The sequence below is a fragment of the Nomascus leucogenys genome, chromosome 15 (genome assembly GCF_006542625.1).
Source record: "Nomascus leucogenys isolate Asia chromosome 15, Asia_NLE_v1, whole genome shotgun sequence".
In the NCBI taxonomy this organism is placed as follows: Eukaryota; Metazoa; Chordata; class Mammalia; order Primates; family Hylobatidae; genus Nomascus; species Nomascus leucogenys.
The window spans coordinates 66,559,171-66,584,974 of NC_044395.1; the positions used below are offsets into that span (position 1 = coordinate 66,559,171).

General features: G+C 40.4%; 1 protein-coding gene across 5 annotated transcripts in view; it reads right to left on the reverse strand.

The window, feature by feature from the left end:
- Positions 1-1,442: 1,442 nt before the first annotated feature.
- The window catches only part of TRIM5 (tripartite motif containing 5), a 39,545-nt gene continuing 15,183 nt past the window's right edge, over positions 1,443-25,804 (reverse strand). For 2 of the 5 annotated variants that reach the window (XM_030828607.1, XM_030828609.1), the window contains exons 5-8: positions 19,545-19,567; positions 17,219-17,319; positions 16,894-16,920; positions 14,819-16,626 (exon numbers count right to left, since the gene is read on the reverse strand). In XM_030828607.1, coding sequence (XP_030684467.1) covers positions 16,040-16,626; positions 16,894-16,920; positions 17,219-17,319; positions 19,545-19,567 — 738 coding nt within the window. In that variant the 3' untranslated portion in view covers positions 14,819-16,039. 5 annotated transcript variants of the gene reach the window in all.

Below are 25,804 nucleotides of genomic sequence, written 5' to 3' on the forward strand. Positions count from 1 at the left end.
AGGCTTTTTATTATTGACTCAATCACATTTCTTGTTATTGGCCTGTTAAGGATTTATGTTTCTTCCATGTTCAATCTTGATTTTTGTATGTGTCCAGGAATTTATCTGTATTCTTTAAATTTTCCAATTTGGTGGTTTATAGTTGCACAAAGTAGTAATGATCTTTTGTATTTCTGTAGTATCAGCTGTGATGTTTCTTTTTTCATTTCTAATTGTATTTATGTAAAGAGTCATTTCTTTTTTATTCTTGGTTAGTGTAGCTAGCCAAGATAAATCCCAACTGTTATTATTACATTATCTTCTTGATGTGTTGTTTGATTTGGTTTGCTAGTATTTTTTGTTTAGTGCAGTGTGAAATTTATCTTTTCAAGAACTTTTTGTATCATCGATCCTTTCTATTTTTTTGTCTATATTTTGTTTAGTTATGGCCTGATTTTTATTCTTTTTTTCTCCTAATTTTGGGATTTTTTTTTTACTTTTATAATTCTTTGAGGAGCATCATTAGTCTTTTTATATAAAATAATCCTATGTTTCTGAGGTAAGCATTTATTGCTATAAATTTCTATCTTAGCACTGCTTTTGGTGTATCCCTAGTTCTGTTTCCATTCTTGTTTGTTTCAAAAAGTGTTTTTATTTCTTCATTGACTCAATGGGGGTTCAGGAGCCATGTTGTTTAATTTTATGTACTTGTACCCTTTCCAAAGTTCTATGGTTATTGATTTCTCATCTTATTCCACTGTGACCTGAAAAGATAGTTGATATTCTTTCAATTTAAAAAAATTTATTGAGACTTCTTTTGTGGGCTAACATGTGGTCTGTCTTGGAGAATGTTTCATGTACTGATGAGAACATGTGTATTCTCTGGCTGTTGGATGGAGTGTTCTTTGGATATCTGTTAGTTCCATTTTTTCTATAGTGCAGATTAAGTAGAAAGTTTCTGTGTTAATTTTCTGTCTAGATAATTTATCTGATATTGAAGATGAGGTGTTGAAGTCCTCAACTACTACTATATTGGATTCTATCTCACTCTGTTGCTCTAATAATAATTGCTTTATATATCTGGTGTTGGTCATATATATATATATATATATTTATAATTGTTATATCCTCTTGTTGAATCAATTCCTTTATCATTATATAATAAGCTTCTTTTTTATGTTTACTGATGTAAAGTCTTTTTTTGCTTGGTATAAGTACTCTTACAAGCTTTTGGTTTCCATTTGCATAAAATGTTTCTTTCCATCCCTTCACTTTATATTTATTTGTGTCTTTATGGGTGAATTGAATTTCTTGTAGGCAGCATATGATTGGGATTGTTTTCTTTTTTGGTCCATTCAGTCAATCTATATCTTTTGTTGTTGTTGTTATTTAGTTTTTATTTCATAATCATAAACTTAACTCAACTCTGCAATCCAGCTAGGCATGGAAAGGAACGAGGAAAATATGGAACCCAAAGGGAACTGCAGGGAGAGCACAAAGATTCTAGGATACTGCGAGCAAATGGGGTGGAGGGGTGCTCTCCTGAGCTACAGAAGGAATGGTCTGGTGGCTAAGATAAAACACAAGTCAAACTTATTAGAGTTGTCCACAGTCAGCAGTGGTGATCTTCTTGCTGGTCTTGCCATTCCTGGTCTTAAAGTGCTCTATGGCCTCCACAATATTCATGCCTTCTTTCGCCTTGCCAAAGACCATATGCTTGCCATCCAACCACTCAGTCTTGGCAGTGCAGATGAAAAACTGGGAACCATTTGTGTTGGGTCCAGCATTTGCCATGGACAAGATGCCAGGACCTGTATGCTTTAGGATGAAATTCTCATCATCAAATTTCTCCCCATAGATGGACTTGCCGCCAGTGCCATTATGGCGTGTGAAGTCACTACCCTGACACATAAACCCTGGAATAATTCTGTGAAAGCAGGAACCCTTATAACCAAATCCTTTCTCTCCAGTGCTCAGAGCACAGAATTTTTCTGCTGTCTTTGGAAACTTGTCTGCAAACAGCTCAAAGGAGACGTGGCCCAAGAGCTCACTGTTGACGGTGATGTCGAAGAACACAGTGGGGTTGACCATGGCTAATAGTACAGGGCTCCCGGCGGCGGCGGCGTCTGTAAAAAAGGCAATCTATATCTATTAATTAAGGAATTTAAACCATTTATCCTTAAGTGTTTTTGATAGGTGAGGACTTACTCCTGCCATTTTTTAAATCGTTTTGTGATCAATTTGTATATTTTTTGTTTTCTTCCATTTTTATTGCTCACTTTTATGGCTTTGTGGTTTTTGCAGTGATAATTTTTTATTCTTTTTGTTTCCTGATTTGTGTCAGCACTACCAGCGAGTTTTATACTTTCTTTTATGACAGTAGATATTGTTCTGCTTCCACTTGTAGGACTCCTTAAGCTTTTTTTTTTTTTTTTTTTTTTTTTTGAGACAGAGTCTTACTCTGTCACCCAGGCTGGAGTGCAGTGGCAGGATCTCAGCTTACCGCAACTTCTGCCTCCTGAATTCAAGCAATTCTCGTGTCTCAGCCCCCTGAGTAGCTGAGATTACAGATGCACGCCATAACGCCTGGCTAATTTTCGTATTTTTAGTAGAGAGAGGATTTCACCATTTTGGCCAGGCTGGTCTCGAACTCTTGGCCTCAGGTGATCTACTAGCCTCAGCCTCCCAAAGTGCTGGGATTACAGACGTGAGCCACCGGGCCCGGCCAAGCATTTCTTATAGTGCTGATTTAGTGGTAATAAATTCCCTCAGTTTTTGCTTATCCAGAAAAAATTTTATTTCTCCTTCATTTTTGAAGGATAGATTTGCTGGGTATAGTATGTTTTTTGTTACTGTTATAGTTTTTTTTTAGTCCATTGAATATATAGTTTTTTTTTTGGTCCATTGAATGTATCATCCCATTCTTGCCTGCCCTGTAATGCTGTAATGTTTCTACAGAGAAATCTGTTGTTATTCTGATGAGGATTCCCTTATATGTGAGTATAAACTTTTCTCTTGGTGTTTTTAGAATTCCCTCTTTGACTTTTGATAGTTTGAATCTAATGTGCCTTGAAGAAGACTTTTTGGGTTGAACATATGTGTTAGTCCTTGGGCTTCCTATATCTGGATGTCTATATCTGTTGCAAGACTTGGGAATTTTTCAGCAATTATTTCATTAAATAGATTTTCCTTGCTTTCTCTCATCTATCCTCCTTCTGGAATTTCCAAAATGGCAAACTGTTTTTTCTGTGTTTTTTTTCTTTCTTTCTTTTTTTTGAGATGGAGTCTTGCTGTGTCACCCAGGCTGGAGTGCAGTGGAGTGATCTCGACTCATTGCAACCTCTGCCTCCCGGATTCAAGCGATTCTCCTGCCTCAGCCTCCTGAGTGGCTGGGATTACAAGTGCGCACCACCATGCCCGAATAATTTTTGTATTTTTAGTAGAGATGGGGTTTTTACCATGTTGGTCAGGCTGGTCTCAAACTCCTGACATCGTGATCCACCTGCCTCGGTCTCCCAAAGTGCAGGGATTACAGGTGTGAGCCACTATGCCTGGCTGAAACTGTTTTATTTAATACAGTTCCATATGTCCTGTAGCCTTTCTTTATTTTTAGTATCGTTTTTTGTTTTTGTTATGTGAGTAAATCACTGTAAAAGACCTGTGTCAATTCATAAATTATTTCTTCTGCTTGATTTAGTCTATTGTTAATGCTCTAGAGTGTATTCTTTTTTATTTCATTCCTTGAGTTCTTCAGTTCTAAGACTTCTGTTTGGCTGTTTTTATGGTGTCTGTCTCTTTGTTGAATTTCTCATTCAGATCATGAATTGTTTTCCTGATTTCTTTTTATTGCTTACCTGTATTGTCTTGCATCTCACTGAGTTTCCATAAAATCATTATTTTGAAAAATTTTTCAGGCATTTCATAGATATTTTTTCCTTGAAACCTTTTATTGAAGAATTGTGTTCCTTTGGAGGTGTCATGTTTTCTTACATTTTTGTGTCTTTTGTTCTTACATTGATATCTACACATCTGGTTAATAGTCATTTCTTCCAGTTTTACAGATTAATTTTCATAGAAAAATACTTTTTTCTTCAGATAACTCTATAGTTTTGATTGAGTAGGGTGCTGAGCCTTTGACGGGGTAGGCACAGTGGTATAGTGTTCATGTAATTTATTTGGCTGTATTCAACATCAGTAGAGCCTGCAAATTTCTCAATTGCTTAGGCTGTGGTTGTTAGTGGAGGCTATGGTAAGGCTTTGCTGGGGATGTCAGGCAGGATGTCCCTTGTGACCCTGGGTAGCACGTGTGAGTACCAGTGGTGGTGCCAGGGGCCAGGCATGCTAGTCGTCGAATACCTGGGCAGCATACATGGGAGCTGGTGGTGGCAGACGGGGGTGAGTGTGGGTTTGTACCAATGACTTTTGACTATTTCTAGTTTCAAACACTATGCGGCACAGGAAAAATGTGCTTAGGGTGTTGTGTTGTGTTATGGATAGATTAACCACATGCATTGAGGTAAGTATCCAGATAAACTTCAGGAACAAAATGGAGATGTGAAAAATTGTAGGTTAAAACTTGTCAAAAAGGATTACCTAAATGTTAATAATGCCACAAAAATAGCAGAATTTCATTATGTGCCACAGCATTTATGTTGACTGCAATATAAGAAATGGCCTTTTTCTGGCCAGGCACGGTAGCTCATGCCTGTAATCCCAGCACTTTGGAAGGCTGAGGCGGGTGGATCACCTGAGGTCAGGAGTTCAAGATCAGCCTGGCTAACATGGTGAAACCTGGTCTCAACTAAAAATACAAAAAAAATTATCTGGGCGTGGTGGCAGGAACCTGTAATCCAGCTACTCCGGGAGGCTGAGGCAGGAGAATCGCTTGAACCTGGGAGGTGGAGGTTGCAGTGAGCCGAGATCACGCCATTGCACTCCAGCTTGGGCAACAAAAGCGAAACTCCGTCTAAAAAAAAAAAAAGAAATGGCCTTTTTTTGCCTTTAGGAAACGTACCATTGGTTGTAGAGCTGCGTGGGAACAATATTCAATGATAGTAGTATGTGATAAATAAAGAAAAAGACTTCTTGCCTCCCAGAATAATATTTATCTACAATTTAAATAATTATCATTTAATTTGAGAAACATGATGAATTTATTGTTTGTTAGAGCAAACTTCACTCAACCAAGAAACTGTAATTGTTATATGGATCATTATACCAATATGATTTTAAGTTCCTCCAAATAGAAATAAGTAGGTAAAAAGGATTTTATAAGCCAGGATTAGTTTATTAGTCTATGGGTAACAAAAGATGCCAAAATATGTATTATTTCAGTAAGAAACATTCATTTTTTGGTCATCCTACATGAATAGCATTGATTAAGGTGTGAAGATTGCCATGCTCCTCAGCGTCAGTAAAGAACCAACGTTATGGAGGCTTCTTCAGTTTTTGGTGGCGTCATCTGTCATATGCAGTCAAAAAAAGAATAAGGTAGATAATAGGGCACAAAAGTATGTGCAGGACATATAAAATCATTCAATGCTACATGTTAATTCATTGTGTAAAAATGAACAAACTTCCATTGGTCTATATATCTACAGAACAAAGGCCTCAGAAATAATGCCACACATCTACAACCATCTGATCTTTGACAAACCTGACAAAAGCAATGGAGAAAGGATTCTCTCTTTAATAAATGGTGTTGGGAAAACTGGCTAGCCATATGCAGAAAACTGAAACTGGACCCCTTCCTTACACCTTATACAAAAATTAACTCAAGATGGATTAAAGACTTAAACGTAAGACCTAAAACCATAAAAATCCTAGAAGAAAACCTAGGCAATACCATTCAGGACATAGGCATGGGCAAAGACTTCATGACTAAAACACCAAAAGCAATGGCAACAAAAGCCAAAACTGACAAATGGGATCTAATTAAACAAAAGAGCTTCTGCACAGCAAAAGAAACTACCATCAGAGTGAACAGGCAACCTACAGAATGAGAACATTTTTGCAATCTATCCATCTGACAAAAAGCTAATATCCAGAATCTACAAAAAACTTAAACAAATTTACAAGAAAAAAACAAACAACCCCATCAAAAAGTGAGTGAAAGATATGAACAGACACTTTTTTTTTTTTTTTTTGAGACAGAGTTTTGCTCTTGTTGCCCATGCTGGAGTGCAGTGGTGCGATCTTGGCTTATTGCAACCTCCACCTCCCAGGTTCAAGCAATTCTTCCTGCCTCAGCCTCCCAAGTAGCTGGGATTACAGGCATGCACCACCATGCCCGGCTAGTTTTGTATTTTTAGTAGAGATGGAGTTTCTCCATGTTGGTCAGGCTGGTCTCCAACTTCCAACCTCAGGTGATCCGCCCACCTTGGCCTCCCAAAGTACTGGGATTATAGGCGTGAGCCACCATGCCAGGCCATGAACAGGCACTTCTTAAAAGAAGACATTTATGCGGCCAACAAACATTTGAAAAAAAAGCTCATCATCACTGGTCACTAGAGAAATGCAAATCAAAACCACAGTGAGATACCATCTCACTCCAGTTAGAATGGCGATCATTAAAAAGTCAGGAAACAACAGATGCTGGAGAAGGTGTGGAGAAGTAGGAACACTTTTACACTGTAGGTGGGAGTATAAATTGGTTTGACCATTGTGGAAGTCAGTGTGGCGATTCCTCAGGTATCTAGAACCAGAAATACCATTTGACCCAGTAATCCCATTACTGGGTATATACTCAAAGGATTAGAAATCATTCTACTACAAAGACACATGCACACATATGTTTATTGCAGCACTATTCACAATAGCAAAGATTTGGAACCAACCCAAATGCCTATCAATGATAGACTGGATAAAGAAAATGTGGCACATATACCTCATGGAATACTATGCAGCTACAAAAAAGGATGAGTTCATGTCCTTTGCAGGGACATGGATGAAGCTGGAAACCATCATTCTAAGCAAACTAACACAGGAACAGAAAACCAAACACTGCATGTTCTCACTTATAAGTGGGAGTTGAACAATGAGAACACATGGACACAGGGAGGGGAACATCACACACCAGGGCCTTCGATGGGTGGGGGACTAGGGAAGGGATAGCATTAGGATAAATACCTAATTTAGATGACAAGTTAATGGGTGCAGCAAACCACCATGGCACGTGTATACCTGTGTAACAAACCTGCACGTTCTGCACATGTATCCCAGAACATAAAGTGTATATATATATAATATTTATATATATAATGCATTTATATATTATATAATATATAAAATATTATAAAAATTTTATTTATAAGTAAATATCTAAAATATATAAAATATAAATATATTATATTTTATAATTTATAATATAAAATATTATATAAATATTATATAAAATATTATGTAATATATATTATATATAAAATAAAATAAAATATTTTTATTTATAACATATAATATATAATATAATATTTATATTATTATATACAATAAATATATATTATATAATATAAAAATATTATATTATGTATATTATATTATATTATATTACATTACATTACATTATATTCCGGAATAGCTGGGACTACAGGCCTGCACCACCATGCTCGGCAAATTTTTGTATTTTTAGTAGAGATGGGGTTTCACCATGTTGGCCAGGCTGGTCTCTAACTCCTGATCTCAAGTGATCTGAGAGCTTCGGCCTCCCAAAGTGCTGGGATTACAGGCCTGAGCCACCATGTCTGGCAAAATCCTTTTATTTATAAAAATAAGTTTATTTTTCCCATTCAGAATGACAGCTGCTAATTATACGAGAGGGGTGCAGGGAAGTGCTGAAAAGAGAAAGGCACAGTCCCTGACAAAGTTCCACCCCGGGGCCTGGGCCCACAGACTTAGGCGAGGACAGGAATTTCTGGTTTTGTGCCCAAATGTTGCATTTTCCAAGATCACCCTGGCCTGCCATGCCTCCATCCTGTGCTTATAGCGGGAAGAGACACAAGCAACTGGATGTCAAGAGTGGCAAATTGGTAGAAGAACACACCAACAGGCACCAGCACATGCTGGAAGGCCAGCGACCGATGGAATGATGCAGAGATTGGTCGGGGCTGTCGTAGGAGAGCCTGGCTGCTGGGCCGCCCAACTCCAGGGAAATCCACCTTCCTACTCCATCTCCCTTCTGGCCTCTTCATCCACCTCGCTGAGAGCTACTACCACTCGATAAAAAACTTTGCACTCATTCTCTAAGCCCACGTGTGATCCAATTTTTCTGATACATTAAGGCAAGAACCTGAGATACAGAAAGCCCTGTGTCCTTGCAATAAGGCAGAGGGTCTGAGCAGATAAACACAAGCCACCTGCAGGCAGCAAAGAGGAAACTCCTCCAATACTGTTATATTTTTCTAAGTGTCTATTACCCTGAATATTCTGACTGATTTTGTCACTTTCTAGTGCCTTCAGGTTTACTTGATTTTCACATTTTGTCCAAGGTTTCTAATGTTGATCTATGGGTGAGGACATGCAGTTTTGTTAGAAAGAGTACAATGTGTGCATGTGTCTTTATAGTAGCATGATTTATAATCCTTTGGGCACATACCCAGTAATGGGATCGCTGGGTCAAATGTGGCACTATACACCATGGAATACTATGCAGCTACAAAAATGGATGAGTTCATGTCCTTTGCAGGGACATGGATGAAGCTGGAAACCATCATTCTCAGCAAACTATCACAAGGACAGAAAACCAAACACCGCATGTTCTCACTTGTAGGTGGGAATTGAACAATGAGAACACTTGGACACGGCAGGGAACATCACACACTGAGGCCTGTGGTAGGGTGGGGGTCTGGGGGAGGGATAGCATTAGGAGAAATAACTAATGTAAATGACGAATTAATGGGTGCACCAAACCAACACGGCACGGGTATACATAGGTAACAAACCTGCACATTGTGCACATGTACCCTAGAACTTAAAGTATAAAAAAAAAAAAGAGTACAGTGTAACACACGTCCACGGGGCCCACAGGAACTGTAAACACTCACCCCTAGAGGCTGCTGTGGGGTTGGAGCCCCACAACCTGCCCGTCTGTATTCTCCCCTAGAGGTTTGAGCAGCGGGGCACTGAAGCGAGCCATTCCCCGTCGCACGCCCTGCCAGGGGGACAAGGGAACTTTTCTCATTTCACTAATAACTCATTTTGTCAGCCCAAATTTGCAGAGCTTTGTAACTGAGTGTCCTCCCCATCAGACTGCATTTCAAGATGCTAGGTGCCAAGTTGTTCTGGGTCATTATTCTACATGCTTAGAGCTTAGGTATAAGATAACTTCAACTAATAATTATGGAATTGCATGGAAATTCGAAGTACTCAGGTAGAGCACTGTATATTCAAAGCTGTAGAATGTATAACTGTAATTCATATTCTTTTAATTCAAATATTCTTGCTGTAGTAAACTGCACTAAGAATAAAACTGTAGTGACTGAGTGCCTAGATGGTACAGACCATAGAACATACTGAAACATTACTATCCCCAGGGTTTATTGTTTTGTAAGCTCCTGTTCTGGATTCTGTGTAATTCTCTGAAGCCTTTTTTTTTTTTTTTTTTTTAGGTAGTTAATTTGATTGAAATTAAATTCTTAATTTTTCCCTGCTACATACAGCAGCTGAAATCTTTTTGTAGTTCCTATAGCCTATTTTGGGCTGCTTCACATCTGTCTCAAACATGTACTTTAGAGACTTGATCAGAGTTTATACAATTTGGTATTTATTCCTCTATATCTCTTCTTTACAGGTACTCTACTATCATTTTCTAGTTGCTATGGCAGGCACAAATCATTCTTCTTTTTTTTTTTTTGAAACTTAGTCTCGCTCTGTCGCCCAGGCTGAAGTGCAGTGGCGAGATCTCGGCTCACTGCAACCTCCGCCTCCTGGGTTCAAGTGATTCTCCCACCTCAGCCTTCTGAGTAGCTCGGACTACAGGCGCCCGCCACCACGCCCAGCTAATTTTTGTGTTTTTAGTAGAGACAGGGTTTCACCATATTGGCCTGGCTGGTCTTGAAATCCTGACCTTGTGATCTGCCCACCTCAGCCTCCCAAAGTGCTGGGATTACAAGTGTAAGCCACTGCATCCGGCTCATTCTTGTTTTTCAAAGCAACAAGTATGTATATTGTTAACTGAGTTTTTAGTGTTCTACCCAGTAACAATTGAGGTCTGCCTTTAAGTGAAAAGCCACAGAACAGGAAACTCCCCCAATACTGTTGTCTTTTTCTAAGTGTCTATTACGCTGAATATTCTGATTGCTTGTCACTTTCTAGTGCCTTCAGGTTTACTTGATTTTTACATTTTGTCCAAGGTTTCTAATGTTGGATCTGTGGCTGAGGGCATGCAGTTTTATTAGAATATATACCTTCATTAATGGAAATAGAACCTCAGTTTTGCTCACTCTAGACAATCTTTAACTATATGTTAAATTGCTCGATTTTACACTTTCTTTCTCTACCAAACCGCTGGATTTTTTTTTTCAGTGTGGTTGTAACGTTTTGCACTGTCACATAATTCAGAAAGAAAATAATGGTGGTGTTGGAGTATGGTGGTTAATACAAAGATATTATTAAGATTAGATATATGTTTAGGCATATTATGAGATTTAATTTATGTATCTTATTGATACTGAAGAGGATCAAGGAGCTCAGAACATAATTGTTACCATGTGACAAGTATAGCATCAAGTAGAAGTATTGGTTGCAATGTCCAAAGGAAAAAACCAAAGAGATCTCTTTTCCAAAGAACTCTCCTCTGCCCGACGCTTATTCCATCCCATCCCTCCAACACATCCTATAAACATTCTTTTACTTTTCTCTCCCTTTGAATCTTAGAATTGCCTCTTCATCAGGGCACCTTCTCTTTAGCCCCTGAGAACTCTCATTCTGCTTCTTTGTATTATCTTTGTCCTCCCACTGGTTTCTGCTTGAGGCCTGCTCCCATTCTTTACTCAGTGTCCTGCAAAACAGTCTTCAAGCAATCCCTGTTTTTTTACAACCTCTTTTCTCTGTGCTTCTCCCCAGATTGTACCAAAATTCTAGGCAGATATGCCTAATTAATGGCCCAGCATAGACCTGAGCTCTCAGAATATTAGACGACATAATTGTTACTCAGAGGTTCAGAAGTGATGGTGAGAGGTGACAGCGTGCTGGCAGTCCTCACGGCCCTAGCTTGCTCTCAGCACCTCCTCTGCCTGGGCTCCCACTTCAGCGGCACCTGAGGAGCCCTTCAGCCCACCACTGCACCGTGGGAGCCCCTTTCTGGGCTGGCCAAGGCTCCCTCAGCTTGCAGGGAGGTGTGGAGGGAGAGGCGCGAGCGGGAACCGGGGCTGCGCGCGGCGCTTGCGTGCCAGCTAGAGTTCCGGGTGGGCGTGGGCTTGGCGGGCCCCGCACTCACACAGAGCAGCCAGCCAGCCCTGCCGGCCCCGGGCAATGAGGGGCTTAGCACCCAGGCCAGCAGCTGCGGAGGGTGTACTGGGTCCCCCAGCAGTGCCAGCCCACCGTTGCTGCGCTCAATTTCTCACTGGGCCTTAGCTGCCTTCCTGCGGGGCAGGGCTCGGGACCTGCAGCCCGCCATGCCTGAGCCTCCCACCCGCTCTGTGGGCTCCTGTGCAGCCCAAGCCTCCCCGACGAGCACCACCCCCTGCTCCATGGTGCCCAGTCCCATCGACGACCCAAGGGCAGAGGAGTGTGAGCACACGGCGCGGGACTGGCGGGCAGCTCCACCTGCAGCCCCAGTGCAGGATCCACTGGGTGAAGCCAGCTGGGCTCCTGAGTCTGGTGGAGATGTGGAGAACCTTTATGTCTAGCTCAGGGATTGTAAATAGACCAGTCAGCACCCTGTGTCTAGCTCAGGCTCTGTGAATGCACCAATCGACACTCTGTATCTAGCTACTCTGGTGGGGCCTTGGAGAACCTTTATGTCTAGCTCAGGGATTGTAAATACACCAGTCGGCACTCTGTATCTAGCTCAAGGTTTGTAAACACACCAATCAGCACCCTGTGTCTAGCTCAGGGTTTGTGAATGCACCAGTCGACACTCTGTATCTAGCTACTCTGGTGGGGCCTTGGAGAACCTTTGTGTCCACACTCTGTATCTAGTTAATCTAGTGGGGACATGGAGAACCTTTGTGTCTAGCTCAGGGATCCTAAACGCACCAATCAGCGCCCTGTCAAAACAGACCACTCGGCTCTACCAATCAGCAGGACGTGGGTGGGGCCAGATAAGAGAATAAAAGCAGGCTGCCTGAGCCAGCAGTGGCAACCGCTTGGGTCCCCTTCCACGCTGTGGAAACTTTGTTCTTTCGCTCTTTGCAATGAGTCTTGCTACTGCTCACTTTGGTTCGACGCTGCCTTAAGAGCTGTAACACTCACCGCAAAGGTCTGCAGCTTCACTCCTGAAGCCAGCGAGACCACGAGCCCACCGGGAGGAACGAACAACCCCAGACGCTCTGCCTTAAGAGCTGTAACACTCACCGCAAAGGTCTGCAGTTTCACTCTTGAAGCCAGCGAGACCCACGGAACGACACCCAGACGCTCTGCAAAGCGTACACTCCGCAAGTCTGCAGCTTCACTCCTGAAGCCAGCGAGACCACGAGCCCACCGGGAGGAACGAACAACCCCAGACGCTCTGCCTTAAGAGCTGTAACACTCACCGCAAAGGTCTGCAGTTTCACTCTTGAAGCCAGCGAGACGAGCCCACTGGGAGGAACGAACAACTCCAGACGCTCTGCCTTAAGAGCTGTAACACTCACCGCGAAGGTCTGCAGCTTCACTCCTGAAGCCAGCGAGACAACGAGCCCACTGGGAGGAACGAACAACTCCAGACGTGCTGCCTTAACAGCTGTAACACTCACTGCGAGGGTCCGCGGCTTCATTCTTTAAGTCGTGAGACCAAGAACCCACCAATTCCGGACACAATGGGAAGGGAACATCCTAGAACTGATACGTAGGCAGAGAGAAAATCCACAGTTGATGCCCATTAGCCTTTTTGAGCACAGGTTGCCTTCTTCAGCCTTTTACTGAGAAGACGGAGTATAGCTCAGAGCAATTCATAAGCTTCATATTCTTTTCAGCTGAGAGATTCATTACTAGGGCCAGGAGCATCTGTTTAAAAAAATCCTTTAGTATGCAGATCTTTTCTGTTGTATTGTATATACAAATTCAGGTCTTTATTGTTGTGTAACTGGGTACTTCATCCGGAGCTGTGGGACTTGGCTTTCCAGGAACTGAAAAGGCATTAATGTCCCTGGAGAGTCACTTGTCAATAATTCAAGCTAGTCCAGACTGTTCCCAGTGAGTGAAAGCCTCAATCTTCATAGCATTGGGTGACAGGAAAGCAGAGGTAAAAGGGAAAATTTATAGCATCAACTTCCTTGGTTTCCCTGGATGGTGCTGAGGTAGAGGTGTGTGCACACACATACACAGTTACTGAAAATATTCCCCTTGGAATCCCTTCGCTGACTAAAGTTACCACAGAGATAGAGAACTTAAAATTTCTGTTACCAAGCAGGGTCAAGAACAGAGACTATTTGATGAGGCAGCCCATTAAAACAAAACAAACAACTTCAGCTCAAAACTTGGGGAAAGAGTTGGAAATAGAAATGCCAATAGACATAGGGATCCTACCATGCCCTTCATAAATATCCGCTGCAAAAATAATTCTCACTGAACAAGGAGAACAAGTATTTTTTTGTCATTTATGAAAATTACCATGCCTTTGTTACCTTAATGAAAAGAGTGAGGCTAACCTGGGCTCACAATTCACTTAGCGATACCATTGTTGAGAAATGCCACATGTACTTCTGACTTTATCTGCATCACTGTGCAAAATACATTTTTACTACTTGGTGAACAGGAAAAATTTACAGTGAAATTAGAGTACTCAGAAATACTTAAAACAACTTAAGACTAGGCAGCTATGAAATTAAAAACAAATTTTTTTTCCCATTTATAAACACTTATTTTAAAACTTTCTACAAGAAAAATCTGTTTTTAATTTAGTTCTATTTCTTAAAACGAAGGGAGAAAGATAATTTTGAAAATAAACTATTACATATTGTCAAAAATTATTGCTTTCAGTCACAGTGAGAGGGAACCAAAAATTAATAGACACCATAATGAGGCCGGGCATGGTGGCTCACACCTATAATCCTAGCACTTTGGGAGGTAAAGTGGGCAGATCGCTTGAGCCCAGGGGTTCGGGACCAGCCTGGGCAACATAGTGAAACCCCGTCTCTACCAAAAATACAAAAAATAACCGGGGCGTGGTGGTGCGTGCCTGTAGTCCCAGCTACTCAGGAGGCTGAGATGGGAGGATGAACTCTGGAGGTGGAGGTTGCAGTGAGCCGAGATCGTGCCATTGCACTCCAGCTTGGGTGACAGAGACAAACCCTGTCTCCAAACAAACAAAAAACCCAACACCATAATAGATTACCACTTACGTGCTAGAAATGAGTGATTTAAAAAACTCCTTAACTTTTAAAAAACTATATCAGCTAATTTTATTATAATTTTTTATAATTAATAAACTGATTCCCACATAATTCAGTTTGTTTGATAAAGACTAATATGTAGCAACACTAGAATTACAATGAAATCCTAAGTATATGTGTGTATTATATATAGAAGGCAGAATTGAAGTCATTTTGACAGTAGTATCTGAGATCTAAAAAATGAGAATTTAGTAAATCCAATCCTAGTTTCCCTGAAGGCACAACCTGTTCCATGAGACATTAATAGAGTTTATGTTTTTCAGTAATTTGTAGAACAAATACTTATTAGATCGAGACACTTAGATAGATGCTTTATACTTCGGGAATTTATTTTTTCACAATGATCCAAAGTATTAGACGAAGGTTTTTTGTTTTATTTTGCTTTTAATTGACAAATAATAAATGTACATATTTATGTGGTACAGTGTGATGTTTTGATACATGTATACGTTGTGTAATAACCAAACCAGGGTAATTAGCATATCCATCACCTCAAATATGTGTCATTTCTTTCTGTTGAGAACTTTCAAAATCCTCTCTTCTAGCTACTTCAAAATATATGCAATAGGTTATTGTTAACTCTAGTCACCCTACTATGCAATAAAACATTAGCACTTATTTAATGTGAAGTTTTTAATACAAAAATTATTTTAAGAAAATAAGCACAGGCTGGGCACGGTGGCTCATGCCTGTAATCCCAGCACTTTGGGAGGCCGAGGCAGGTGGATCACCTGAGGTCAGGAGTTCTAGACGAGCCTAACCAACATGGGGAAACCCTGTCTCTACTAAAAATACAAATTTAGCCGGGGGTGGTGGTGGGTGCCTGTAATCCCAGCTACTTGGAAGGCTGAGGCAGGAGAATTGCTTGAATCTGAGAGGTGGAGGTTGCAGTGAGCCAAGATTGTGCCATTGCACTCCAGCCTGGGGAACAAGAGCAAAACTCCATCTCAAAAATAAAATAAAATAAAATAAGCACAGCCATTTAAGTATGTTATTCACAGTTACACTGCTAGTATATGGAGAGACAGGAGTTGAACTCAGATCCTCTAGATACAAAACCTCTACACTTAAGAGTATACCATTTATGATATTTTCTCTTTAACTCACAAATAAGGGCATCGAGGGTAAACTGACACAGGGCTAAGGACTCATTCATTGGTGAGCAACTATCACATGATGATATAGAAAGGCTGTTGAAAAACTTGTCTTCATCTCCTTAGTGTCAGAGGCAATTGGGTGATAAATATTTGGCGGAAGTAATACCTAAATAGTGGTCTCATTTTATGAGGTATAGGTCAGTTTTCCTTAGGAGTATGGAAAATGATGAAAAAAATTGCTATCAAATGTCAATAAAATACTGGGGAGAATATGGCACAAGGCAATTACATTTTACTGATGAGTGAAGGATGGTCAAATAGAAAGAAGGGAGACAGCAAGGAAAAGATGGTTAAAATGATGCAAATGAGTTCAGGTGTATGAGATGCACCTGGACAAGAGGTGCTGTACAGAAGGGGCTGAGTGTGTAAGAAGGTTCAAGAGCTTGGTGAGCACAGAGTCATGGGGACTGTACATTTTCTAGGATTTAAATATGGAAATACAGGCTGAGAAAAAGAACAGTGAGAAAACTTATAGATGAGAACTCCATGGTTTGTGATATTGAAGAATGAGAGAGTGCAAGCCTCATAGTCTAGGAAAACTCCAACACGATCAGGACAAATATTCACAGAGAGGGGCACAATGAAAGGAGCAGAAGGAGTATGGAAGGAACCATCCTGGAAAGCATTACATTTAACTCGTTCCTCTAACCCTATAACCCAGTAGCCATATTTAGGTTGATAATTTTCATTTTGTTCAATATTATACATTGCATCAGGTTGCAAGCCAGCACATACCCCCAGGATCCAAGCACTTTTCTTGGACACGTCTACCTCCCAGTAATGTTTCCCTGATGTGATACTTTGAGAGCCCAGGATGCCAGTACAATAATTGAAATTCACAAATGTCTGAGATATTGTCCCTTGTGCCTCATATATTATCTGTGGTTCCGGAGAGCTCACTTGTCTCATATCTTCAGAAATGACAGCATATGAAATGTTGTTTGGAGCCACTGTCACATCAACTGTAGAAAAATTAACAGGTCAGCTAAGGGATATAATGTAACTTTATTTGTGATATGAGAGAAATCTTGATAAAGACTTGAGAGAAAACTGGGAGGAACCTTGTTTAGAAGTTATAAGGAGGGGTAAGTTATGTGTGTTGGAAGGAGAATCATAAATCTTAAAACATGAGACCTAATAGAGAACATAAAATTCTAAAAGATAAAGGTAATAATAATGATAAGCTGATAAGCTGCTGGGTGGCTTATGATAATGTGACTTCTCCTTACCCCAGTAGTGTTGGACATCTCTCAGCTCTGAAATGATAAAAATGCACAATATTGAATACAAACAAAGGAGTCAGCACTGAAATTCATTTTCTCTCCAGATTAGGGAAAGAGTAGGTATGCCCTATGGTAGGGCAGTAAATTGCTGAATGACGAGATGAAACAGCCACCTAGCCATTTCCCATTAAATATAATCCCATCAGCAGCAGACAATATCCATCCTCCCCTATCCCCTCTATCCATATTTGGAAACTGCACCCTCTTCCCTATTTAGCACCCTGACACCACTTGAATTCCGTAACCCTGTTGTTGATCTAGCTCTCCTCACCTCTCAACTCTTCTAACATTACTTTCAGATCAGCAGCTCGAAACACTCTCCTTTGATTTTTTGGAAAAGTTTCTGGCTTCTTCAAGGTCACGTTCTTCATCCTAAGAATTAAAAAAAAAAAAAAAATACTTCCAAACCTTTGACCTTGTGTCCCTGGAACACCCCTGACTTCCTATCATTTCAGCCCATTGATGCACTTGAACTCTCTTCTTGGGGATCCTGAGAAGGGAGAGTGCAAACTCTTGACCCTGGAGGCAAACAAAATGTTCTCATGTTTGCCTTCCCACTCACTTTCTGTGAGAATGTGGGAAGATCTTAACCTCTCAGAAGCACAGTTTCTTCCTTCTAAAATGAAATAATTAACCTCTCCCTGTCTACATTCTTTTTTTTTTTTTTTTTTTGAGACGGAGTCTTGCTCTGTCACCCAGGCTGGAGTGCAGTGGCGCAGTCTCGGCTCACTGCAAGCTCCGCCTCCCAGGTTCACGCCATTCTCCTGCCTCAGCCTCTCCGAGTAGCTGGGACTACAGGCGCCCGCCACCACGCCCGGCTAATTTTTTGTATTTTTAGTAGAGACGGGGTTTCACTGTGGTCTCGATCTCCTGACCTCGTGATCCGCCCGCCTTGGCCTCCCAAAGTGCTGGGATTACAAGCGCGAGCCACCGCGCCCGGCCACCTGTCTACATTCTTAAACTCATAGGACATAAAAAAAAAAAAAGGATTTTAAAACAAAACAAAACTTTGGTGCCTTACAAAAGAAACCCTAACATTTAATGGGTGGAAACATCATCGCTATGTATGTGGAGTTCCCAGGGAGATGGTTAGAAAGTGAGGTTGCAGAACCTGGCTCCTGGGTGTTTGAGACATATCAAGAGAGGAATCCTGTTTGGAGAGGCCTAAGACCTTCAAAGCTATTCCCAGCAGGGAGGTACTCAGATAACATCTAAGGTTTCAGATTTCTGGGAAAAATTACAAACACTTGGCAAATGAGAAATTATGTGCACTAAACTATTACTGGCCTGAATTTCATGTGGTTAGAAAGAACTTGATACCACCACGTAGGTGTGCGAGGTGTGCGATTTTAGACACAAGAATAGCACCTTTTTATGCTCCTCTAAACAACGCAACTGAGGTGGATCAATTCTTTGTACCATGACCACATATAATCCAGAATATTATTTTGAAATATTATTCCAGAAATAAACATCTGATTTTGGAAATCTAAATATAAATGAAGAGGAACTGGTCTTTTTCCAGGAGGAAAATATAAACATGTGGGAATTGTCCCAATGGACAATTCGGGGTATATGAGAGAAAAAGAAAATATGGCCCATCCAAAATAAATCAAGTACCTATTAAATACAGAAACAGAACTAGATGTAGGTAATAAAATGGTGATGGCACAGGGGTCCGACACTGCAACACCTTATCCCTGAAACCACTACTGACCCACACTCTGAGTCTCCACCACCCAAATTTTCTACCATAGAATCTGGTCTATTCCTTTTTTTTTTTTAATTTTATTTAATTTTATTGATTTTTCTAAGACAGAGTCTCACTTTGTCGCCCAGACTGGAGTGCAGCGGCACGGTCTCAGCTCACTGCAACCTCTGCCTCCCGGATTCAAGCAATTCTCATGCCTCAGCCTCCTGAATAGCTGGGATTACAGGCATGTGCCACCACGCCCCCCCTAATTTTTGTATTTTTTTTGATAGAGACAGGGTTTTGCCATGTTGGCCAAGCTGGTCTCAAACTCCTCATCTTCCTGACTCAGCGTCCCAAAGTGCTGGGATTATAGGCTTGAGCCACCACACCTGGCCAAATCTGGTCTATTCTTAATAGTTATAGAACATTCGAATGCTGATTTATGACCAGAAATTTATGATAAAACAATACAGAAATTTTTCTGCCCTGGGAGATGTTTTATTCTAATTAAACCCAGGACAATTCTTTTTTTTTTTTTTTTTTTTGAGACAGAGTCTCTCTCTGTCACCCAGGCTGGAGTGCAGTGGCGCGATCTCGGCTCACTGCAAGCTCCGCCTCCCGGGTTCACGCCATTCTCCTGCCTCAGCCTCTCCGAGTAGCTGGGACTACAGGCACCCGCCACCACGCCCGGCTAATTTTTTGTATTTTTAGTAGAGACGGGGTTTCACCTGTTAGCCAGGATGGTCTCGATCTCCTGACCTCGTGATCCGCCTGCCTCGGCCTCCCAAAGTGCTGGGATTACAAGCATGAGCCACCGCGCCCGGCCCTAAACCCAGGACAATTCTAATGGCTATAAATCTCTCCTCACTGCACAAAAGGACCATCTCTGTCCTCCCACACATACCTTTTTATGACGCCATCCACACCCTAGGAAAAAGAGAGAAAATATCAATTAAGAAAGAAAGAGTCTCTCCTCACTTACAAAGCTTCATCACATTTCCCCCAGTTCTTAATGTGCTGAGAATGGAGATGGTGACAGTGTGAAAGACAAAAAAGCAAAGATAAGGCCGGGCGCGGTGGCTCAAGCCTGTAATCCCAGCACTTTGGGAGGCCGAGGCAGGCGGATCACAAGGTCAGGGGATCGAGACCATCTTGGCTAACATGGTGAAACCCCGTCTCTCCTAAAAATACGAAAACTTAGCCGGGCGTGGTGGTGGGCGCCTGTAGTCCCAGCTACTCAGAGAGGCTGAGGCAGGAGAATAGCGTGAACCCAGGAGGCAGAGCTTGCAGTGAGCCAAGATCATGCCACTGCACTCCAGCCTGGGCGACAGAGCAAGACTCCGTCTCAAAACAAAAAAAAGCAAAGATAAGACTCAAGAGGCAATCATCCCAGAAGACTCATGTGAGAGTTCCAGGTTCCCTTAAAAGTAGAAATAGCTTTCATCCTTGTGGAAGAGGCTTCTGGTTTCTGCAGATGGGACATGTTTAGAAGGAAAAGAAGTGACTGACAATTTGTTTTTCTCCAAACGTATATGGCTCTCCATGAAATGATTTAAATAATTAGTGCTTCTTTGATTTATTAAACAGATGTACAGCCTAGGCAACATAGCATGACCCCATCTCTACAAAAAAAAAAAAAAAAATTAGCCAAGCATGGTGGCATGAGCCTGTAGTTCCAACTACTTGGGAAGCTGAGGTGGGAGAATTTGAGCCCAGAAGTTTGACTGAGGCTGCACTGAGCTAGGATCACACTACTGCACTCCAGTCTGGGTTGCAGAGTAAGACCCCATTTCTAAACAAAAACAAAATCACAAAAATAAGCAACAAAACATATATATAAACTTATTCTCCAGGCATTATGTCACATTTTGAAGAATCAAATATGAATGAATAATAGTGCTCAAGATGTTTACGTGGCTTTTGCTGAGGGTATAAGCAAACAAGTGTACTAAACAAGATAGATATTTTTCTTTCTTTTTTTTTTAAGAAGGAGTCTCATTTTGTTGCCCAGGCTGGAGTGCAGTGGCGTGATCTCTGGTCACTGCCACCTCCGCCTCCCGGGTTCAAGCCATTCTCCTGCCTCAACCTCCTGAGTAGCTGGGATTACTGGCGCCCACCACAATGCCCGGCTATTTTTTGTATTTTTAGTAGAAATGGGGTTTCACCATGTTGGTCAGGCTGGTCTTGAACTCCTGACCTCAAGTTATCCACCTGCCTCGGCCTCCCAAAGTGCTGAGATTACAGGCATGAGCCACGACACCCGGCCTATGTACTTAAGGTTGCTCTCTTTTCGTTTTAGACATTAACTGTAACTGACTTCACTCACTTCCTTAAGTTTGACACACATATGTGCAACTGATTTCCAATTCTCTACTTTTACCCAAGTTTGTCACTTAAATGCAGTTTAATGTATTCAGTAGTGAAGGAGCAACAAGGACCAACAACTAAGAATTTTTATTATGTAACACCAACCATACTGTCTTCTCTCTTATACCACATTGTCCATAATATTACTAATATCTACTCAGTCATTGTCCTAAAAACATTTACTCTGAACTCTAGTCTCTAACAGGACAGTTTGGTCTACATTCTTTTTTTTTTTTTTTTTTTTTTTTTTTTTGATACGGGGTTTCACTCGTTTCCCAGGCTGGAGTGCAGTGGTGCAATCTCGGCTCACCGCAACCTCCACCTCCGGGGTTCAAGCAATTCTCCTGCCTCAGCCTCCCGAGTAGCTGGGATTACAGGTGTGCGCCACCACGCCCAGCTAATTTTTGTATTTTTAGTAGAGACAGGGTTTCTCCATGTTGGTCGGGCTGGTCTCAAACTCCCAACCTCAGGCGATCCTCCTGCCTCAGACTCCCAAAGTGCTGGGATCACAGGCATGAGCCACTGCACCCGGCTAGTTTACATTCTTAATGGTTTTGGGTAATCTACTCTTCTTTATCACCACAAATATTGTTTTGTTTTAGCAGATATGTACCAATGCAATGTCTTTGGTCTCCTTTATGCCAGACATAATTTTTCCACATAGATTTTTTTTCAAGAACAAAGCCAATAGCTGGATCTACACGTACAATCAAATAGTTTTGCTTTTTGTATTAATACTTTTATGTTGTATGTAACATAAACCAAATAAAACTGGAGTAAGTGGTGAAAAATATTTTGGAAAGGGTAATTACAACTTCAGTCACAGCGGAATTTTGAAACTCAAACCTTGTCATCAAGATCTGGTCTATAGGCCAGGCACAGTGACTCCTGCCTGTGATCTCAGCACTTTGGGAGGCTAAGGTGAGCAGATCACTTGAGGTCAGGAGTTCAAGACCAGCCTGGCCAATCTGGTGAAATTCCGTCTCTTCAAAACATACGCATGCCTATAATCCCAGCTACTCAGCAGGCTGAGGCACAAGAATTGTTTGAACCCAGGAGGTGGAGGTTGCAGTTATCTGAGATCACGCCACTGCACTCCAGCCTGGGCAACAGAGTGAGACTTCATCTGAAAACAAAAAACAAAAATGTGATCAATGTCCCGCTCCAAATTCTACGTATTCCTCTACATTGAGTTTATTCTGTGTACACGAAGGAAATGTAACTCTCCTGATATAAACCCCAGTAGAAAGGAGAACTTCTAAGTTTTAACATAAAAAACTTTTATGCTTGCATGGCATTTGTCTGTGTTGGATCAGATGCCCATCTTTTTTTTTTTTTTTTTGAGATGGAGTCTCGGTCTGTCACCCAGGCTGGGGTGCAGTGGCGCAATCTCGGCTCACTGCAAGCTCTGCCTCCTGGGTTCACGCCATTCTCCTGTTTCAGCCTCCCGAGTAGCTGGGACTACAGGCTCCCGCCACCATGCCCAGCTAATTTTTTTTTTTTTTTTTTTGTATTTTTAGTAGAGATGGTGTTTCATCGTGTTAGCCAGGATGGTCTCAATCTCCTGACCTCATGATCCACCCGCCTCGGCCTCCCAAAGTGCTAGGATTACAGGCATGAGCCACTGCGCCCAGCCCAGATGCCCATCTTAAAAGCACTACTGCACTGTGGCTGGAAACAACAGGAATTACATATATTAACTTAACTAGGAGTAAGTTATATGCAACCCTGGCCATGCTAAAGACACACAGGTATGGAAAGGATAAGTGAAACAACATGTCAGTGAGTAAATTGTGGCAGATTTTTAAACAGCCTTAACTTTGAATTAATTTGGGCAATCTCACTTACCCAAGCATAGATTCACCAGGAGACGACAGAAGGCATACTACCTTGAGGGGATTGAACATAACTTCTATTCGAGATTAGAGGCAAACCAAAGATACATGGACACACATGGCAAAGCTAGGATGCCACACTTAAAAATTATATTTTAGCTTTCTTTAAACACAGCAGAGACATTAGCAACCACGGGGAAGTAACTAAATGAAGATACAGAAACAGTTCTTGCTGGGTAGAGACTAGAGGATGGGAATTCTCAGAAACAACAAAGTAACAAAAATGTATGTTTTGGCCAGCTGCAGTGGCTCATTCCTGTAATCCCAGGACTTTGGGAGGCTGAGGCAAGTGGATTGAGACCAGCCTGGGCAACATGATGAAATCCCATCTCTACAAAAAATACAAAAATTAGGTGAGCATGGTAGTGCAGAGCTGTAGTCCCAGCTACTCTGGGGGCTGAGGTGAGGGGATTGCTTGAGTTCAGGATGTTGAGGCTATAGTGAGTCAAGATCGCACCATTACATACTAGCATGGGCGACAGAGTGAGACTCTGTCTAACATATATATATATATATGTTATTTACAAAAGAAATGTGTACACATACAAACAAAACAAGATAGAATACCACAGCTCAGGGGGATTAAAAAAAAACACACACACACACAAAAAACCCCCAAAACAATAAATAGAAAATATCCTCAAGTGACCCCAGATGTTGGAGCTAGAAGATAAAGACTTCAAAGCAACTATTGCAAATAGGTTAAAAAACTAAGGAGAACTATGCTTAAAGAATTGAAGTATAAAAACAATGACTCAAAAAATAGATATGCTCGAGAGATAGAAATGATAAGGAAATAAAAATTCTGAAAATTTTAAGTAAAATAACAATAATGAAATATTCGCTAAAAGTGCTCCACAGCACACAAAAAGATCATTGAACCTGAAAAGCTGAATCAATAAAAATTTTCTAATTTAAAGAACAGAGGGAAAAAAGACTTAAGAAATAAAAAGAGCATGTCAGATGTCACAGTGCAGCAATGTACATGTAATAGATCTTCCAGAAGGAAAGAAGAGAGGAAAAGGTGTTTAAAACCTGTTTTAAGACCTATTACATGTATGTTGCTACATTTTCAAGTAGAAAAAAATAATTGGGGAAAAATTGTTTACATTCTATAAAAATTAATATTTCATCTATGTTAATATATAAATCTATGTTCAATGAACCCTAAGTTAAATAACTAATATGAGACCCACATATCATAGAAAAACTTCCAAAGGCTATAATCAAAGCAAAGAAAAAATTAAAGCAGCAAGAAAAAAATTAATCATTATATAAGGAATGCTTTCAACATGATTAATAGCTGACTTCTCATCTGAAATAGTAGATGAGAGAAAAGACTAGACTGATTTATTGAAAGCACTAAAAGAAACTGTCAACTCCAAACTCCACGTAAAGCAAAAATTTTCTTCAAATATGAAGAAAAAAATATTCTCAGATGAAGACTGAGAGAATTTGTTGCTGGAAGATGGAGAAAAAATGTTTTTTCCTTTCTCTTTTTGAGACAGAGTCTGACTCTCTTGCCCAGGCTGGAGTGCAGTGGTGCCATCTCGACTCACTGTAACCTCTGCCTCCCAGGTTCAAGCGATTCTCCTGCCTCAGTTTCTCAAGTAGGTGGGATTACAGGCACGTGCCACCATGCCCAGCTAATTTTTGTGAGATATATGACAAAATGATAACCAAAGATGAAGAAAATGAAGCAATATTGAAGGGAATTTTCTGTATTTTACTGGAATTAAGTTACTATTAATCAGAAGGTGGCTGTGATAGGACAAGATGCATACTGTAATCATTAGAGCAAGCACTAGGAAGAGTACTAATGTCATACAGCTGGGAAAGAGAAAAACTAAAAATCTACATTGGAAAATATTTATTTAACACAGAAGAAGCCAGTTAAGGATGCAGAAAATAACAACATCAAAAAAGACAGGAGAAATATAGAAAACAAATAGCAAAATGGTAAATTTAAGTAAAACCCTATCAATAATTGCATTAAATGTTATAATGAAAACCCAAATGAAAAGTCAGAGACTGTCAGACAGACTGGGTAAAGAAGAAGATTCAGTTATCACTACCTATAGGAGAGCATATATTAGATTCAAAGCATAAATAAACCCAAAGTAGAAATAAAAATATATATACTATGCAAGCAGTAACCATAAGACAACTCAAGTAGATATATTAATATTAGACCAAAGATACTTTAAGGCAAGAAATGCTATGTGAGAATAACAGGAATATTTCATAATGATAAAAAGGTTCAATATGTCAAGAAGAAATAACAATATTAGTGTATCTTCACCTAACAACAGAGCTTCAAAATACTGAAAACAATATATAAAGAATTAAGAAAAGGAAAACAGACAACTCAATAACAACTGGTGAAGATTTCAATAATTTACTCTCAGTAATTAATAGAAAAGCTAGAATAAAAACCATAAAGGATATAGAAGACAACACTATCAGTTAGCTTGACCTAATGGACATCTTTAGATTATTTCACCAAATGAATGCAGAATACATATTCTTTTCAAATGCATATAAAATATTTTCCTGCTCATGTAATGTTCCATACCATAAGTTTCAATACATTAACAAATGATAAAACAAGTTATCAGATTACCAAGGAATGGGATTTGAAATCCACAGCAGAAGAAACATTTAAAAAATTCTTAAATGCTTTAAAATTAAACACTACTTTTCTGAATAACCCAAGAGTAAACCAAAAAACCACAAAGAAAATTAGAAAATACATTGAGCCGAATGAAAACTCAAAAATTAAAATGTATGAAATACAGTTAAAGCAATTCATTTATTAAACACTGTATCAGAAAAAAAGAAGATTTCACAATATCTAAGATTTCACCTTAGGAAATTAGAAAAGGAACAACAAAAAACTCAA